The sequence below is a fragment of the Chenopodium quinoa genome, unplaced genomic scaffold (genome assembly GCF_001683475.1).
Source record: "Chenopodium quinoa cultivar QQ74 unplaced genomic scaffold, ASM168347v1, whole genome shotgun sequence".
NCBI classification, from domain to species: Eukaryota; Viridiplantae; Streptophyta; class Magnoliopsida; order Caryophyllales; family Amaranthaceae; genus Chenopodium; species Chenopodium quinoa.
Genome location: NW_018742763.1, coordinates 7,081,011 through 7,097,731, shown reverse-complemented (window position 1 = coordinate 7,097,731; position 16,721 = coordinate 7,081,011). Strand labels below are relative to the sequence as shown.

Here is a 16,721-nt window from a genome sequence, read left to right as displayed (position 1 = left end):
CATTGTTCTTGATATAGCGGAGGATGATAACATTCCTATCATTCTAGGGAGACCTTTCTTAGACACTTCAGGTGATTTAATTGATGTGAAAGCCGGCATTCTTACTTTATTTGTTGGTGAGGAGAAAGCTAGTTTCAAACTTAAATCTATGCATGAGTCTCTTTCTTGTGTGCAAGGCATCATGAGCATTAATTCTATTCCATTGAATGATGAAAATTGCATGCTTGGGTCTTCTTCTAACAATCTTTGATCGGGGGTTGCATTCTCCGTTGTTGGAAGGACAGAGATTGGTGTTCTACTTAGCATTGGTCGTTGTTACCTTTACTTTCTTTTTTTTTTCCTTATATCTAAAGGAGGTACTTCGAAAGCCCTCTAACGAGTTTGTGCCTTCTTCCTTTGAGGAAAGGCCAAAGATAGCCAACAATAAGTATCATGTCAAAAGGTCGAGTGACCTTAATTAAGAAAGTGAGTTTAGAATCCCATTATTTGGTTTTAGGCCCTTGGGATTACTCATTCAGTAGCGAGCTCCAAGTCTAGACAACTCGCGTTTTGCAATCCTTTGCCAGTAGCAGTTCCTTACTTCCACGTATTCCATCAATATTTTGACTCCATTTCTATGCAAAAATTCCTCTACTAAGGCGCTGTCATTTCCGTTTTTTGGCCATTGGTCTAGCCTTGGCAAGCACAAGTAAAAATGTAAAATGTGTTTTTGCAAGTTTTTCCAAGTTTGTGGTTTTATTGTATTGGTTTGTTATAGTACCTTCCGTTTAGTTTGTTTACTTTAAACATTATAATTGCTCTATATTTATGAAGTTCTCTTTGTCCCAAAAAAAAAATAATGATAATCTTTTCGTAGTTAGTACATATAATAATCTTTTCGTAGTTAGTACATATAGGATGATTGTTGAATGAAGTATTATTTAAGTAAAAATTCAACCTGAATTTTTTTACTTGTGAAGAATTTGATGATGTGTTCTTCCTCACTGTTTTTTCTCTTTATTCACTTCCAATCCATCTCTAACTTCTTTCTCTCTTCTGTTCTTTTCTTGCTGTTATTTTTATCTTGTCCGAAGAACTATCCTATTGTTTCCATAAAAAACTACAAAATTACCATGTTGTGAACTAACACACACATAGTAATACTAATATTAGATGGACTTCCTCCAGACCATGCTGACTCAAGCGAGGTCAGAAACTGACAATGCTACAAGTTTATGAAGTATGAGTATGATTTATTGTAACAAGCACAGGAGTTATTTAAACAGGTTACTAAAGCAAATATCCAAAGAGATGCAGAAAAATAAAATCATGAATTACGGTACATAACATTACCAATTATAATGTAAGAATAAGGAATTCTCTAGCCGATCAAATGATTCAAAGTACAAAGTTTGTAAACAAACAATAATCCACAGATTTCTGACCTCCGATGTAGTTTACCTTGTTCCACTATTGCATTCCTTTAGGAAGCAATGACTTCAAAAATAAATGGTGTTTTTTTTTTCTATGTAGCTAGACCTGTTGTTTTACAAATGGGGCACAAATTCTTGTGCGAAAGCCATTGTTTAACACACTCACGGTGAAAATCATGTCCACAATCCAAGGTGCCTAGGTCTTCTCCATCACTATAATTTTCCTGTTGCAACAAAAAAAAAAAAAAAAAAAAAAAAAAAAAAAAAAAAAAAAAAAAAAACAAGAAAGCATTAGTAAATTATAATCGCAAGTGATTTGATGTTCAAGCATGCATATGGGTGGAAAGGTTTATTACCTGACAGATACAGCAAGGCTCCGCCTCAATTTGGTCATCACTCATAGTATGTATATACTTACGTTGCTTCATACGATTCAAAATCATATCTTCTGTCAATCCAGTGCAAACACTCCCAATGCGCTCTTCCAGAGCCAATAGCTCCTATAATTGAACATAATATCATATACCTTGCCAATGTAATTAGTCTGTAGACTACATGACTAAGAAAATATACTTTACCTCATAAGACATATTATCAACATCAAGTCGCATGTCCCTATGCTGATCATGAACATCACCCATTCCAAATAAGACCGATTGGTCAAGGATCATAACATCCTGCAAACAATATAATAAATTTCCAAGTTATATACAGAACAGAATTCTTCCAAGAAGCTGGTTGTCTCATGGTGGTTTTAATCAAAGGTTCGAATGAAATTTCCTTCGCATGGCACCCATAGTTTCTAAGAGTTTTGTGGCATTAGCATAAACATTTTAATGACTCAAGGTAAGCAAATTGGCAATATAGTGATATAATCTATAGTAATACACATGAGATTATACAGCAACATATAATCCAGCTAAAATTGCTACAAAGTACTTTATAATAATTTAAATTCTTAACCTCCTTCTATTACAATCAAAGACATACACTAGTAATGATGATGACTAATGATGGAAAATTTGACAAGAATATTCCAACCTTTGCCCGATTCTCCAAAAATAATCCAACCTTTCGATTATTTCTAAACAATTGAACTTTTTCTACCCATTTTCTTCCACCAAACCTATGTGACAATTTAACTTTTGCCACCCATTTTCTTCCAGAAAACCTATGTGACCGGTTACCCATGTAAAAAAATAAAAAAAAAAATTATCTTTTTTTCCCTCTATTTCCTCATTCTTCTTCTTCCTTACTTTCATCAATGGATGGCAGCCCAACCCACTACCCAACCATCAACAATGGCTTCCTATCTCTCTCCTCCTTCCTCCTCCCCTCTTCAACAACTTTCCACCTTCAAGCATAACAACCCCACCCATCTTCTTCCCTCAACCCCACAACCACAACCACAACCAACCCCTTCTCCAACTTCTCTTCCGACCACCACTAGATACTGCTACCCACCCTTCTCACCACCCTATTTGGCCAGAAACCACCCCAAAACTCAATACCCCAATGAATGGTAATACCAAAGAGACTCAAACCCCTACAATTTCTCTCTCCTCGTTTAGAAATGTTGACGTTAGTGATTTGATGTTGGTCGTGGTTGTGGAGGTGGTGCTCGTGCAAATGGTTGAAATAGGATTTGGTGAGGTGGTGTGGGTGGTGGGCAGGTGCCTTTGATGTTGGGTTGTGGATTAGGGGTGGAGGTGGGTAATGGTCTAGGGTTTGGGGTTTGGGGTAAGTCGTGAATGGGGGTGCAGTGGGCCAGTGGTAGTTGGGGGTGAGGTTATGTTGGTTGTGGGGTTTTGAGGTTTGTGGTGGTGGAGGTGGGGTGGTGCAAGAGGTTGTCTAAGTGGCGGAAAGGGTGGCTTTTTTTCTGCTTGGGTGGTGGAAGTGAGGCAGGTTATGGATGATGTTAGTGGTGGCTATGGAAGTGGAAGTGGTGGATCCGTGGATGGGGTCAGTTAATGGTGGCCATGAAGAGGGAGGAAGAGGAAAGGAGGGCTTTTTGATTTTTAATTATTATTAGAACTAAAAGATTAAATTAAATTAACTTTTTTTAATATTAAAAATAAAAATTCTTAACCAATAAGGAAGTGACACGTGGATTGGCACCCGGTTGTATGGGTGGGGTGTGCTACGAGAAAATGGGTAGCAAAGGTTGGATTATTCAAAAATAATCAAAAGGTTGGATTATTTTGGGAGAATCAATAAAAGGCTGCCTTAAACCTGTTAAACTTTCCCTAGTGAAGGCGTATTCGCTACTTGGAAGATAAACCAATGGAGTTTCAAATAAACTAAGATGGCCACAGTTGAAGGATGATTGATGAAATGTTCATCTTAAATGATGATAAGAAAGATATTTGTCCAAAATTCATTGTAAATGGTCATGTAAAACTCTAAAATGATTGTTAATTTTTTTATCTCAATGACAAACACCAAACTGATAAAGATAAAAAAAAATAAAAAGAAAAAAAAAATCAATAAACAAAAACAAACAAACTTCCCCCAATAACTATCTATCCAATAACCTCTCCAAAAATTAAGATTGTCTTTGCTTACATAGAATACATCCCATGCATTAGCACGGGTACATTCTAATTTCATACAAGAAGTAACTAATTAAATTTGTCCTTGCATCTTTAATCGGTATGTAGCACATTCCTTATGAAACCAGTAAAAGTTGTTTACTTAAAGGAGAAATTGTCAAAACTAATACAAACTTTGAACGGTCTTTCAAAAACAAGTCAACAAACTTTGGGAAATATCCGATTTAAACAGGTTATGACCGGTTATTACCTTAGTTAACAGGTTATGTAGGACATGCGTCATTGTTTATGGGTTTGATAGTTTAAGTTGAATTTTTTTTAATGTTTTTAATTTTTAAAAGATATTAAATAATATTAATTACTTTAATTAATATTATTACTATTTAAAAAAAAAGAAAGAAAGAAAGAAAAAAAGAAACAGCCCCTTTCCCCACCAGCCACCCCCCTTCCCCTCCCTGCCAACAACCCCTGCCCCTTCCTCAGCGCCCTACCCTCCGGCGACACCCTGCATCTCCCCAGCCCCCTCTCTCCCCCCGGCCGGCAACCCCACCTAGCACACGATAGCTTTGGTTTGAGCTAAGCCCAAAATAGCATAACCTCCCGCTGAAGCAATTGTAGCATCTTCGGCACCGCTTTCACAATTCGCATCTTCCCGTCCAGTAAAGAGGGCTGACCCTCTTTAGATCGTTCTGTAATATTCTAGTGGTTGTCGCGCAAATAAACGTATTCATGAGCTTAATGCGTGAAAAGAGGGCTAGGGTTTTCGAGGGTAGGGGGAGGGGAGGTTGGGGGTTACTGCCTTGCGGAAGGGGAGGAGTTTCATTGGGGTTTTGTAGAGATAGAGGGATGGTGGTTCGGGAAATGACTACGGCAACGGGTGGGATGGGGGAGGGCGTCGGCGAGTTAATTAAACTGTGAAAAAATCTTTCAATAAAAAATAAAAATAAAATAAATAAGGTTTGTTAATCTATCATCTACGTAATAGGTAAATTATCTTGTTTAAAGCAAACACCCCCTCAAAGTTTGTATTATTGAAAAATAATCAAAAGGTTAACTTACTTTGGCAGACCGCTCAAAGTTCGTATTATTTTTTTTACCTTACTTAAATGGACACCATATTTCTAAGAGTCAATCTTGCATGGCCTAGAAATATCCATTACTAATCGTCAAATCCTAAAAAGACTATCAAGTGTAATGATCAATGCACAAGAATAATATGGAGTGTTTAACAAATTATGGGAAAGGGAACAATTGCTTTGGTTAATACCCAGCCCTTTCCCTCAAAATTCCTACGGTCTCCGTTCTTTTAACTTGGTGCCCAACAATTGCGTTGGTTAATACCCAGCCTTTTCAGAAATAGTCCTCTCTGTCTATATAAATTAGATAGGCAGCTTAAGTTTATTCCTATTTCTCCTTGCGAACATTCATATTTGGGCATTACATTAATCTTGTCCAAGTAGCATATTCAGCCACAATAAATTAATGAAAATTATCATAAGATCAAAATGAGAATCCAGATGATATTTACAATCCAATTCTAGGGCATCAAAAGCTATAGCTGAAAGCACTATCAGGTATATGAGTCTACAGCAATATACATGACTTAAAAGCTGTTTAAATATTTTACACTTATGCAGAATTGAAATTAGAAGCTAACCTCAAAACGTAATCCTTCACCTCTACGCATGATATCCAAGACATTACGAAGCTGTTCCACAAACAATAAACATCAGTTTCATATTATAATTATCCAGATATCACATCATAGCAATATAAAACAAGACAACAGTGCAAAAAAAGAAGGGGGGGGGGGCAGGGGAATTGATAAATAGATAAACAAAACAATTTTTGAAAAAATGGCACAAGTTTCATGGACAACAAAAAATTCTTTCCTAGATGAAATCAATGGCAACGAAATATAATGGTCAACAAAACAATGACAATACTTAGATATACACCCCACCAATTAGGTTGTTTTTGCAAAGCAAAGAATCACACTGCACCTTATCTAATCATATATTCTACGGAAACAAACGGAACCAATAACTCTTTAATAAAGAGCACATCTTATAATTACTGCAAATATTCATACATCCATCGGAATTAAGGTTATGTCCCATCAAAAAGCAATTGTAACACACTAAGAAAAAAACTGCCAATAATTGCCTAAGAAAGGTAGGGTAATAGAGATGGATCCTACAAGCTTAAAGATCTGAGAAAAGAATTACTAACGGAATTAGATACATCAACATTCACATCAAATTCATACTCATTCTTTAAAGCAAAAAAAATAATCCTTAGTACATAGTCTTTTCAACTAGCTTTTTAGAATTTACGTCAGATCATAGTTTACAATAAAGTTATGACAGATACAGCAAATACATTCCAACAAGAAGATTCTCTGCAAATTAAAGAGTAGAACCAAACTGAAGGTAAGGATACTCTACTTCTAAGGTAATTATTACAACAGTAACCACCGCCACTAAAACATAAGTGTTGCTATCTACTTCTCTATACAGCACTAGTGATCGATTTTATTATGAGTTGCTGCACAGAATGCCATCTAACCAGAAGCAGAAAAAAAAAAAAACAACTTTTGCCTGAAAACTAGATTTCAAAGTTCAGTCTAAATAATTTCTGGACAAATCCTATTACTTGGCAAAACACTTCTCAAAGCCTTACAGCATATAGCTCCCCTCCATAAACAATAACTGTAATAATTGAAAATTTGAGGGGGTCAAATAATTCAGCTTTTTAGCCACAGAGCTCTTACTATACATAGAATTTAATTCAAGGACCTTTAGATTTTTTCAAAATTAATAACAGAATATCAAACGGATGATTATACGGAATAATCACTTTTGGTTCATGTAGCCGACCCCACTTATGGGATCAAGGCTTTGACTGATTGATTGATTAATGGAATATCCAACCATGGATAACCAGCATATATTTTTCAATAATAAATCACGTTCAGTATTTTTGTTCGAGTTTCATTATAAAATAAAAGAAGCCAAACAAAGGATTGATAGACAAATTAACTTATCATAGGCTACTTCCAAAGCAACTCATGGTAGTTAGCATACTATGGTTAGATTAGCAAAAGTTGACCCGATACAACAACCTAAATGGATCAGGTCAAAACTAGGGTTTCACAAACCAAACATGACAATATAAATCCTATTTTACATTAAATGGAGCAGGCAATTGGCCCAATATGAATAAGTTCATAACCCACAAAGCCCTTAAAAACCATATAATTACAGAAGGGAAAAAAGAAAAAAAAAAAAAAAAAAAAAAGAAAACTATTTTGAGATGTATTACTCCCTAAATTCCAACCATTGATAGAAATCCCACTCTCTAATCCCACTCCTCACAATCGCACTCTATCTTCTATCCTCCATCACGTGCACAGTCTTTCTCACTCAGATATTTCATTATAATTAGCTATCTAGTTCACTCGGCCTTGTTGATCTCTCTTTGCTATAGTATCAGTAGAAAGATTTCTAATTACTAAAATAAAGAAATTAAAAAAACAAGTGTTCGGTATATTTATTAAACATTAACTCACTAAAGCTCTTTCTCTAACTCACTCTTTATAATACATGGTTTATCTCTCCTAAATACATTATAAGTTTTGGCTGTCATAGCATGAATTGCTGGCATATTGCCAATTCAAAATTCGTATTTACACTTTTATAATTGTTTTCATAAATTTATAAACCAAAATAACAAATGTACTTTTATACACCTTGTATAGTTGTGAAATAGTGATAGGTTACAGCACAAGGTTTTGTTTTATATAAATTTTGATAATATTAAGTATAAAAGCGTCGTCAACATTAAAATAGTAAAAGCAAGGTGTGATTCAAAACATTTGTAACTAATAAATGCCTTTAAGCAACAGTAAGCTCAAAATCATTCATCAAACTGTTTACACACAGGAAATGGCTAAAATAAGTTGAAGGGAAAGAGGGATAAGTGAAAAAAGGATTCCAAGAATTTAACATTATTTGAAAAGTTCAAAGATGTTATAAACTAGATTCCTAATGTTTGAAACATTATTAGTAGTGAATTTGGCTCATATAATTATACCAACCAAACATGGCAAGTAGCTGTAAAAAGAGTACTACTAGGGTAAACAGTTTGGCCTTGATAGGAAATTCATTCACAATCCAAACACAGTTGCCATGCAACGTTGACACCCAAGAGAATTGCCCCAAACCAGACATTATTGTTTTATATATATATATATATCATCAGAGACATTCAAAACCACAGAGAAGCAGAATATCAAACAAACCTCAGAAACAAGCCTGCTTCTTCCTTCACCAGCAGTTGCCAAGGCCCGCAAAGAATAAGGAATCCCAACAGCACCATCACCTTGCCTTTCACTCCACAATGCGGACCTGGAGTGTAACTGATTATGCCCCTGGTTTCCACCGCTAGAAGGAAGTATACCATCTTGCGAGGAAGATGGACCTGAACGAAGTTGGCCACTGTTACTGCTCTGGCCTGCAATGTCCGACCCAGCTGCAGATAGCAATGATCTACGAATATATTCAGATAATCTACGGGAGTACTGTGATGAAGGATGGCGGTGAGAGGCCCAACTGGGTCCTGGTGTAGTATGGGAAGCTGAAGCAGACCCAGTGCGAGAGCTCGATGGAATGTTTCTAGAGATACTAACATTACCATTATTTAAACTCCAATTTGTTGGAGTTTGAGGCAAATTTCTAGCCTCTACTGGAGGTACAAACATAGGATGTTCTGCAATATTTCTCGACAGGTTTCTAGAGTTCAAATCTTCAGGCAACACAGTATCCCCACCAGAAGGAGCAGGATTTGATGAACTTCCAGCCCTTAAATTAGTGGCTCCATTCCACCTGTGAGATTGCACATTTCGCCGAAGGGCAGCACGCAAAATGACTGGTTGACTTTGTGGAACTGAGCTTTCCGGGGGATTTGGTGACATCAAATCAAGAGGAGTTATCGGCACAAATCTTAATGGCTGATGAGCTGACGAGCTATCAGGTCGTCGGGCAGCACTGCCACCAAGATTGGATGAAAATGAATTATTTGGCAAAAAATCTGGTTGTACTGAGGGATTCACCCTCAAACGATAGTTCCTCTGAGTACTTTCTGAAGCTCCAGGCACAGTAAGAGGACGAAGACTATCAGCAGGAACTCCTCCACCCATGCCTAATCCAAGTCGCGGATTGACCTGTGCAGGAGGGTTAATGCTCGGAGAACTTTCTGATGAAATGGATACATTAACACTGCTGCTGGCATCATAGCGAGGAGGAGCTGCATGCCACATGCCACCTTCTGCCCTTGCAAAGCAATTTCCACTAGTAGAAGACTGTCCAGCATTTCCTTCAAAAGCCTTTCTCTTACAAGAAAGACGACGACCATCCAATGAGTAACCAGGCCTACCCTCATCCTCTTCAACAAGGAAACCACCACCTCCAGATGAAGAAGCAAAAGGATCAGAAGAGCTACTAGCTGAAGGATGAAATTTGCTCTCAAAGCCAATAGATTTCGACAAATTAGGACAGTCCATACTATCATCAACTCTATGAAAATTTCCGTCAGTTAAGTCAAGATTTTGCGAAGCAGATTCAGTGTCAGGGGTTCGCATGTAAGAGGGCCCAGTTACAACCTGGTTGTTGCTAAGGTTTAAGTTTACACCAGTGTGTGAAACAAAATTTGTAGGCTCATATCGTTGCTCCTCTAGCCTTAATGCAGCACCAACAGAGCCATTCAATGAAGGAGGCCATCCACTTTGAGTCATTCGGTCATCATCGTTAACCAAGTTCTGAGGATTAGTAGAACTTGATTCACCAATATTCCATCTATTAAAGTTTCTCCCTTCTTGGCTTACACCACCCATATATGTATCTGAACTAGTAGCTGAAATCCTATAGTCAGACAACCTGCTTTCAGCAGGATTCCGGTGATTATTCCAGCAAATTTGCTGATCTACACCCACATTGCTTGATGGAGGCCCATAATCAAAATTTATTGAATCAGGCAGGGAACCAATGGTACTCCTTTGTCCCTGCATCACAACCTGTGCTTATTTCTTTAGACAATGATTAAATATTGCAAGAGAAATCAAAGAAAAACCACTGGTGTGTTTTGGAGATTCTCAAACTGCAACCACGGATAAAACGAGACAAAGTAAGTGTATTGAGGACATAATCAACTCAGTGATAAGGCACCACATAGCTTAGTACAAACAAAATACTAATTAAATAAACAACATCCAACGATAGAGAATCATATAGACTAAAAACAAGTTTTCCCAGTCCCAAGCACATACAAAAACTGAAAGGATATAAATCAAATGATGGGGAAATTACAAGACAATTGCTAGACAAAAAAAAAATAGTAACAAGTTAAACATTAAAGCTTACAAATATTATCAACTCATGCACAATGATAATAAAATGAGAAATAATATAGAGACTATAAAGGAAAGATACATAATCGTACATACAAACAACAACAAAGCTTTAGTCCCAAAACGATTGCTGTTTTGCTTGCACAATTAAACAGTGTGATCTTCAAAAGTTCACTAACAAGCAAAGAACATAATTTAACTCCCCTCAAGCTATCTATACTAATATACCCTACCAAGACAGCCACCATGCGCATACATTCAATTAACCAACAATATTTTACTCCAAGGTTAATCAATATAATTTATGCCAGCACCATACATTATACAACACTAATAAACAACATGCTTTCCCTGCCATCGAAAACCGCATTCACTATAAAAATTACAGCTTTTCTCTAGCCCATTCCAAAGAAAGCAAATCATCAATAAATATACTCGCATTAATACAGCAACAACCCACAGAATACGCAGCAACAGGCAATACCAACATGATAAATCATCAACAAATGCTCACTTACTAATAAATCTACCCAAAAACTATGCAGAAAAATCAATCCCAACATGATACGTTAACAAGTAATCAACTTTAATTATACACAGCAAGAAACCAAGTTAATTATTACTCATACTTAAGTTACTCCCTCAAACATGCATTTTTTTTAAAACATACAAATTTGTACAAAAAATGACACATACAAATGTCACAAAGGTCGAAACTTTCAGAAAACTATTAATATACAGTATATCAAATAGGGTCCTGACAGATTCAGAGACTTCATAACTGCCTGATAAAGAAAAAAAAATATTTAATTAACAAAATAGCTAAATTCAAGTAAATTGAAGAATCTACAATCAAAAATAAAAATCTTAAATTTAAAACAAATTTAAAAAAAAAAAAAAAAAAAAAACGTCCATAAATTCAAGTAGAAAAGCTTAAAATCCGAGGACTAAAACCAATCCCAGAACAAAAAAAAAAAAAAAATCAACAAAACACAAACAGCAAAACCAGCAACCGATCATCTGAAAGAAAATCAAAAATTTTAAAATGAAGAACATACCTTAACAAATGGATCTGCCTCAAAAAAATCCCAAAAAAATTGTTTAAAAAAAAAAAAAAAGAATTTTGGCAGAAAAAGAGGGTGGTGAAGGGGAAAAATCAAAAATGGGTAAGATAAGAAGTCACCCTAAACCTACTGATTGAAAGTTTTCTCTCTCTCTCTAAAAAGAAGAAAAAAGGGAGAAGAAAGAAGAGAGAGAAAGAAGACAACACAACACAAAACCCACTGAGCAATGGGAGGAAGAGAGAGGTTGAAGGGGTTGGAAGATGAGGAGAGAGAGAGAGAGAGAGAGATTGAAAAACAAACAAGGTGCAAAGAAAGAGAGATGTGATTAAAGAGGGGTGGGGAGTCAGTAATCTTCAATTTACCAATATAATGTCCAATTCCAGCATATCATTAAATTAATTCTAACACCACGACAAAAACTACCATTTTTTCAAACTTGTAAGAATCCTCTTTGGTTTTTTTTTTTTTTTTTTTTTTTTTTGTTACTCTTTGTAAAGGTAATAAAAAGGAAATTACATGAGGGAAATTATTTTTTTTGGACACATATATGAGGCAAATTATTAATATGATTAAATCTTGTTTGCTATTATAATACATGATATGGGTTTTTTTTTTTTTTTTGAACAAATATGATATGATATTTAGGAGTGTTATTAAGATGGTTTTAGCTGGTCATTTCTTGTTTTAGTTGTTTTAGTGCTTATTTGATCGGGTAAATAAGAAAATCATATTGAGTGAGTATATAATTTTGTCGTTTTATTTGTGTGGGACAATGTAAATCACCTAAGAATTGAGGCGAACCACTTTCTAAGTCACGATAAGGATAATTAACCATAAGAATTACTTAAGATTTGCGATGATAAAAGACTAGAATTGAGTAAAGATATGGGAGCATATAAATTACATAGGATTTGGGACGATATTGAAACAAACTGTAAGCGGCAACAAGGATATTTTATCATACAAATTAACTAAGATTTGAGATGATATCGGACCAATTTTAAGCAACAAGAAGGATAATTTATTTGATTTAAGTCAATTTCAAATATAAGTACGTCATTTATTTAGGTTTACCTAGTAAAATAAGGTCTAGGTATTTGCTAGAAAATACTCCCTCTGGGTTTGTTTTTTTTTTTTAAGCTACACTTGGATTTGCGCATTTGTCGAGACAAAAGTTTGGGGATTTGTTAAACATCGCCCGCAAATTACCATATAAAGCCCACAAATATGACTTGGTATGACAATTATGCCCATTTTCTAAAATTGAACAAATCACGATTTAAAAAATGTGGAGCCGTACTGGGTCGCCGGGGGAGACCGGAGGGCAGGCCGGAGAAGCGGGGGACGCCGGAGGTACGTCGTCGTCGACGGAAAACGAGGTAAGTCACCGTTAAAAGTCACGGTTTACGTAACGGCGTCTGAAAGAGGTGGTCGTGCAGTGGCGTCGGCGCCTAGGTTGGACGCCAATACCGTAGCATGGACGTCCAAGCCAGACGCCAAAACCACTGCACCGGCGTCCAGCCCAGACGCCAGCACCACCAGACAAGCGTCCTGGCCAGGCGCCAGTCTAGTGGCTGTGGCGGCCCTGCCAGGCGCCAGTCCAGTGGCTGTGGCGGCCGTGGCAGACGCCAGCCCCTGTTTTTTTTTTTTTTTCTTTTCTAATTTTGCTGCTGTTTTTTTTTTTTTTAAAATTTGAAAAATCGAAAATGAATTTTTAAAAAAATTCGAAATTGTTTTATATTTGAAAATTCGTAATGGTTTTTTTAAAAATTAAGTTTGAAAATTCGAAATAGTTTTTTTTAAAATTAAGTTTGAAAATTCGAAATGGGTTTTTTTTAAAATTAAGTTTGCAAATTGAGAATGGTTTTTTTTTAAAAATTAAGTTTGACAATTCGAAATTGTATTAAAAAAGAATTGGAAATGGTTTTATTTTTATTTTTTTTAATTTATTTCAAATTGAAAATTCAAAACGGTTTTTTTTTATATTAAGTTTAATAATTTAATGTTTTTATTTATGTTGTGAGTAGATTTGTGTTAATGTATACCAAAATATTTAATTGTTTATGTGACTTTTATAAATGATTGTGTTTAAAATTTGTATGTGTATGTGTATGAATAATATTATACATAATTATGTTTTTAACTTTGTGTTAATTCTGTGTAAATATAGAAATTAAATGTATTATCCGTTAAATGTATTTATTATAATATATAATTGATGCAGGATTATGGTGGAGACGGAAATGATTACAGTGGGATATTTGGACATGATGGTCCATTCGAAGATGCTCAACAAGCGATTGATTGGGCAAAACAGGTTGCAATTACAGCTGGATTTTGCTTGGTAGTAGTAACTCATAAATCTCAACGGGATGGTAGAACGGATCGCATTTTGAGATGCGACCGTTATCGCAAAAGAGAAGAAAGAGATTTTCGTACAGCCACTCGGTTTGATACAAAGCGGAAAGGTTGTGGGTGTGAGTTCAGAGTAAAGGTTCGACAACTACGGAGTCGTGACGGTTGGGGAAGTGATTGGTTACTCTAAATGGGGGTATCACAACCATGAGATGATAGTATATGAAGGTGGCCATCGACAGCTGAGCGGCTTAAGTCCTGCTGCGAAACTAGTTGTGAAAGAAATGAGTGATGCTCAAGTCAAGCCTGCTAAAATATTAGCATCTGTGTTAGAGAAATTTCCAGAAGACCATCCAAACCGAAGACACATCTACAACGTCAGACAACAACTCAGGTTTGAACGGTCAGAGGGAAGGAACCCTATACAGCAGCTGCTACACCAGGCATAATCACGTGGTTACCTGTTCTGGTTTGATTCTGATGAAGATACAGCGGAGGTGACTCATCTTTTCCTTGTGCATCCTGATTGTGCTGATATGATCAAGTCTTGGCCATTTGTGATTTTGATCGACTCAACGTACAAGACAAACAAGTACAAGTTCCCACTGGTTGAGATCATGGGGATGACTCCAACGAACCAGAACTTTTTGATTGGTCATGCAATCATGAAGGATGAGACGGCTCCAAGTTATTATTGGGTCTTGGAGAAGCTGAGAAACTACATCGGGCCTAATGTTCATCCAGCAGCCATCGTTAGTGACTGTGAGGGAGGTCTCTTTGCCCCCATTAGGGAGTTGTTTCCAGAGTTGAAGCACTTGTTGTGCACATGGCACATCAACAACTGCGTGAAAGTGAAAGCCTACAACCTTTTCAACAAGAATTTGGAAATGGTAGAGAGATTGGTGAATGGTAAGTGGCGGAAGATCCTACAAGCTACCACAGAGGCAGTGTACGAGCGAGAATTGGCTAACTTCAGGGATTCATACCAGTGGTGTCCGGCACTGTTGGACTATGTGATGCAGCAATGGGTCCCTCACAGGGAAAAGTTTGTCAAATATTGGACAAACCAAGTACTTCATTTCGGGAACACTACAACATGTAGAGTTGAGAGCGCTCATAGAGCTACCAAGGACTGGATTGATTCTTCGACCGCTGCTTTGGATACACTGTTCGATAGACTTAACAAGTCAATTGAAACTCAAAAGAACGGCATCAGGAACTCTCTAGAGGACTCCAGACGACGACATGGTACGATGTATAGCCATTTCATATTTAAGATTCTCCATGGTCGTGTGTCGCACTACTGCTTGGGGTTGATTCTAACTGAGCTGAACAAGATGAGGGACTTGGCTGACGAAGTGTATGCTCGGTGCGGGTATGCTATTTCAGTAACTCATGGATTACCTTGCGCATGCACCATTCACCGCGTTATTACAGAAGAAAGGGCGTCGTTACATGTTGATCAGGTTCATTCATTCTGGCGGACGCTCGTTATTGGTGAGCATGCAGATACTCAAACGGTCGACCGTGAACAGGAGGAGTTGGAGCAGTTTCGTTCGATGTACGACTGAGTGTCCTCCAGTCATCCTTCTATTATTCGTGACACTACTCATGTACTTCATGACATGTTCCACACGTCTACCTTAGATTTTGAGGAACCCGAAGGAGTTGACCGTCCTCGAGGTCGCCAACGGCGGAACAGGAGTATGTTTGAGTACATTCGTGGTCTTGGTCGTGGTTGTGGTCGTGGTCGGACATCGTCATCTAGTCGTAGTCAATCTTCATCGTCTGTGAATATGCCCCTGAGAACTGGTACGGTTGGTTTTTTACATTGCACATTGTTTATAAGGTTACTTCTGCCTTCTTAACTGTGTTTAATTATATGGTGAATAGGAAGAAACGATGTTGATCAGTTTCCGTACAAGGACAGGATACCTAACATCATCACACCGTACTTGGAAGGGTAGAATGATGTAGTCGGAGATGGTAACTGCGGATTCCGGGTCGTGGCTGATGTTTTTCAAATGGGCGAAGACAACTACGGTTTGGTGCGTCAGTTGATGTACAGCGAAATTGCCTCTAACCGAAATGTTTATCGTCATGTGTACCAGGATGACTTGGATGGCGCTTTGCGGCGTATCCGGTGGGGAGGTGGACCTTGCGGTCAAAATCATTATTTTGACGCGCCCCTAGATCTGTTTGCCGTTGCAAACATTTACAAGTGCACAGTCATGCATTTCGGGCTGGGATTGCATAGTCAAGCTTATTATCCTTGTACCACGGTTCTCCCTTGGCGTTCGCGTGAGACTGTCACTACACCGGTCAGAGAGGTAGCTATTGCGTTTCTTGGGTCGTCATACAGACATTTCATTCGACTAGACATGTCATCCGATTTTCATGTGCCACCGATTATACCTCGGTGGTACACCATTCGCACAGCGAGCGTAGAGGGTTTGGATGCGCTATATCATGACCGGATCCACGAATGGAACACCCTAGCTACATTTTAGTTTTTCATGTTTACATTGTTTCTATGTAACCTTATTTGCACGTTGCTCTTTAAATGAGAACATTAATTATATATATTGTATTGCTTACTACATTTATATGTTGCATGGGTAAGTTGCGCGGATCCATGAACGGTTATGTCAAAATTTAAAAACAGCAATGATAATATGTCAAAGTTGAAAGCTAAAACAACAATCTAAAATGTTACAAACTTAAAACGTAATGTCCAATTTAAAAAAATTAAAACGATATTATTTAAAGTGCTCTATAAATAAAATGCCAAAACCATCAGTAATCCCTCTTCGACGCCGACTCCCAATGTGCAAGGGTCTGTTCCAAACTACCAACAGCAGCTCTCACTGTTGCACTCATGTTGTCCTTCTCCAAAGAGAGTTTCTGTACGTCTTGCATTATCTTTCCCATC

At 37.2% G+C, this 16,721-nt stretch overlaps 1 protein-coding gene across 3 annotated transcripts; it reads right to left on the bottom strand.

Annotated features, from left to right (window-relative positions):
- Positions 1-1,291: 1,291 nt before the first annotated feature.
- On the bottom strand, positions 1,292-11,886 carry LOC110724443 (probable E3 ubiquitin-protein ligase RHG1A). Of its 3 annotated transcripts, none has more exons than XM_021903862.1 (6): positions 11,429-11,886; positions 8,268-10,037; positions 5,622-5,672; positions 1,991-2,089; positions 1,769-1,912; positions 1,292-1,636 (listed from the first exon to the last, which is right to left on the bottom strand). In XM_021903862.1, the coding sequence occupies exons 2-6, from the start codon at positions 10,029-10,031 to the stop codon at positions 1,505-1,507; spliced, it is 2,190 nt and encodes a 729-aa protein (XP_021759554.1). In that variant the 5' UTR covers positions 10,032-10,037; positions 11,429-11,886; the 3' UTR covers positions 1,292-1,504. The 3 variants fall into 3 exon arrangements, with proteins under 3 accessions (XP_021759554.1, XP_021759553.1, XP_021759555.1); XM_021903861.1 differs by having other exon boundaries at positions 8,268-10,120; positions 11,429-11,885; XM_021903863.1 differs by having other exon boundaries at positions 8,268-10,025; positions 11,429-11,885.
- Positions 11,887-16,721: the final 4,835 nt, after the last annotated feature.

Coding starts and splice junctions, on each gene's coding strand:
- LOC110724443 (XM_021903862.1), bottom strand. CDS start 10,031: ATGCAGGGACAAAGGAGTACCATTGGTTCCCTGCCTGATTCAATAAAT. Junction 5,673..8,267: donor GAAGCAGGCTTGTTTCTGAG/GTTTGTTTGATA, acceptor TTTGTGGAACAG/CTTCGTAATGTCTTGGATAT. Junction 1,913..1,990: donor TTGATAATATGTCTTATGAG/GTAAAGTATATT, acceptor GTTCAATTATAG/GAGCTATTGGCTCTGGAAGA.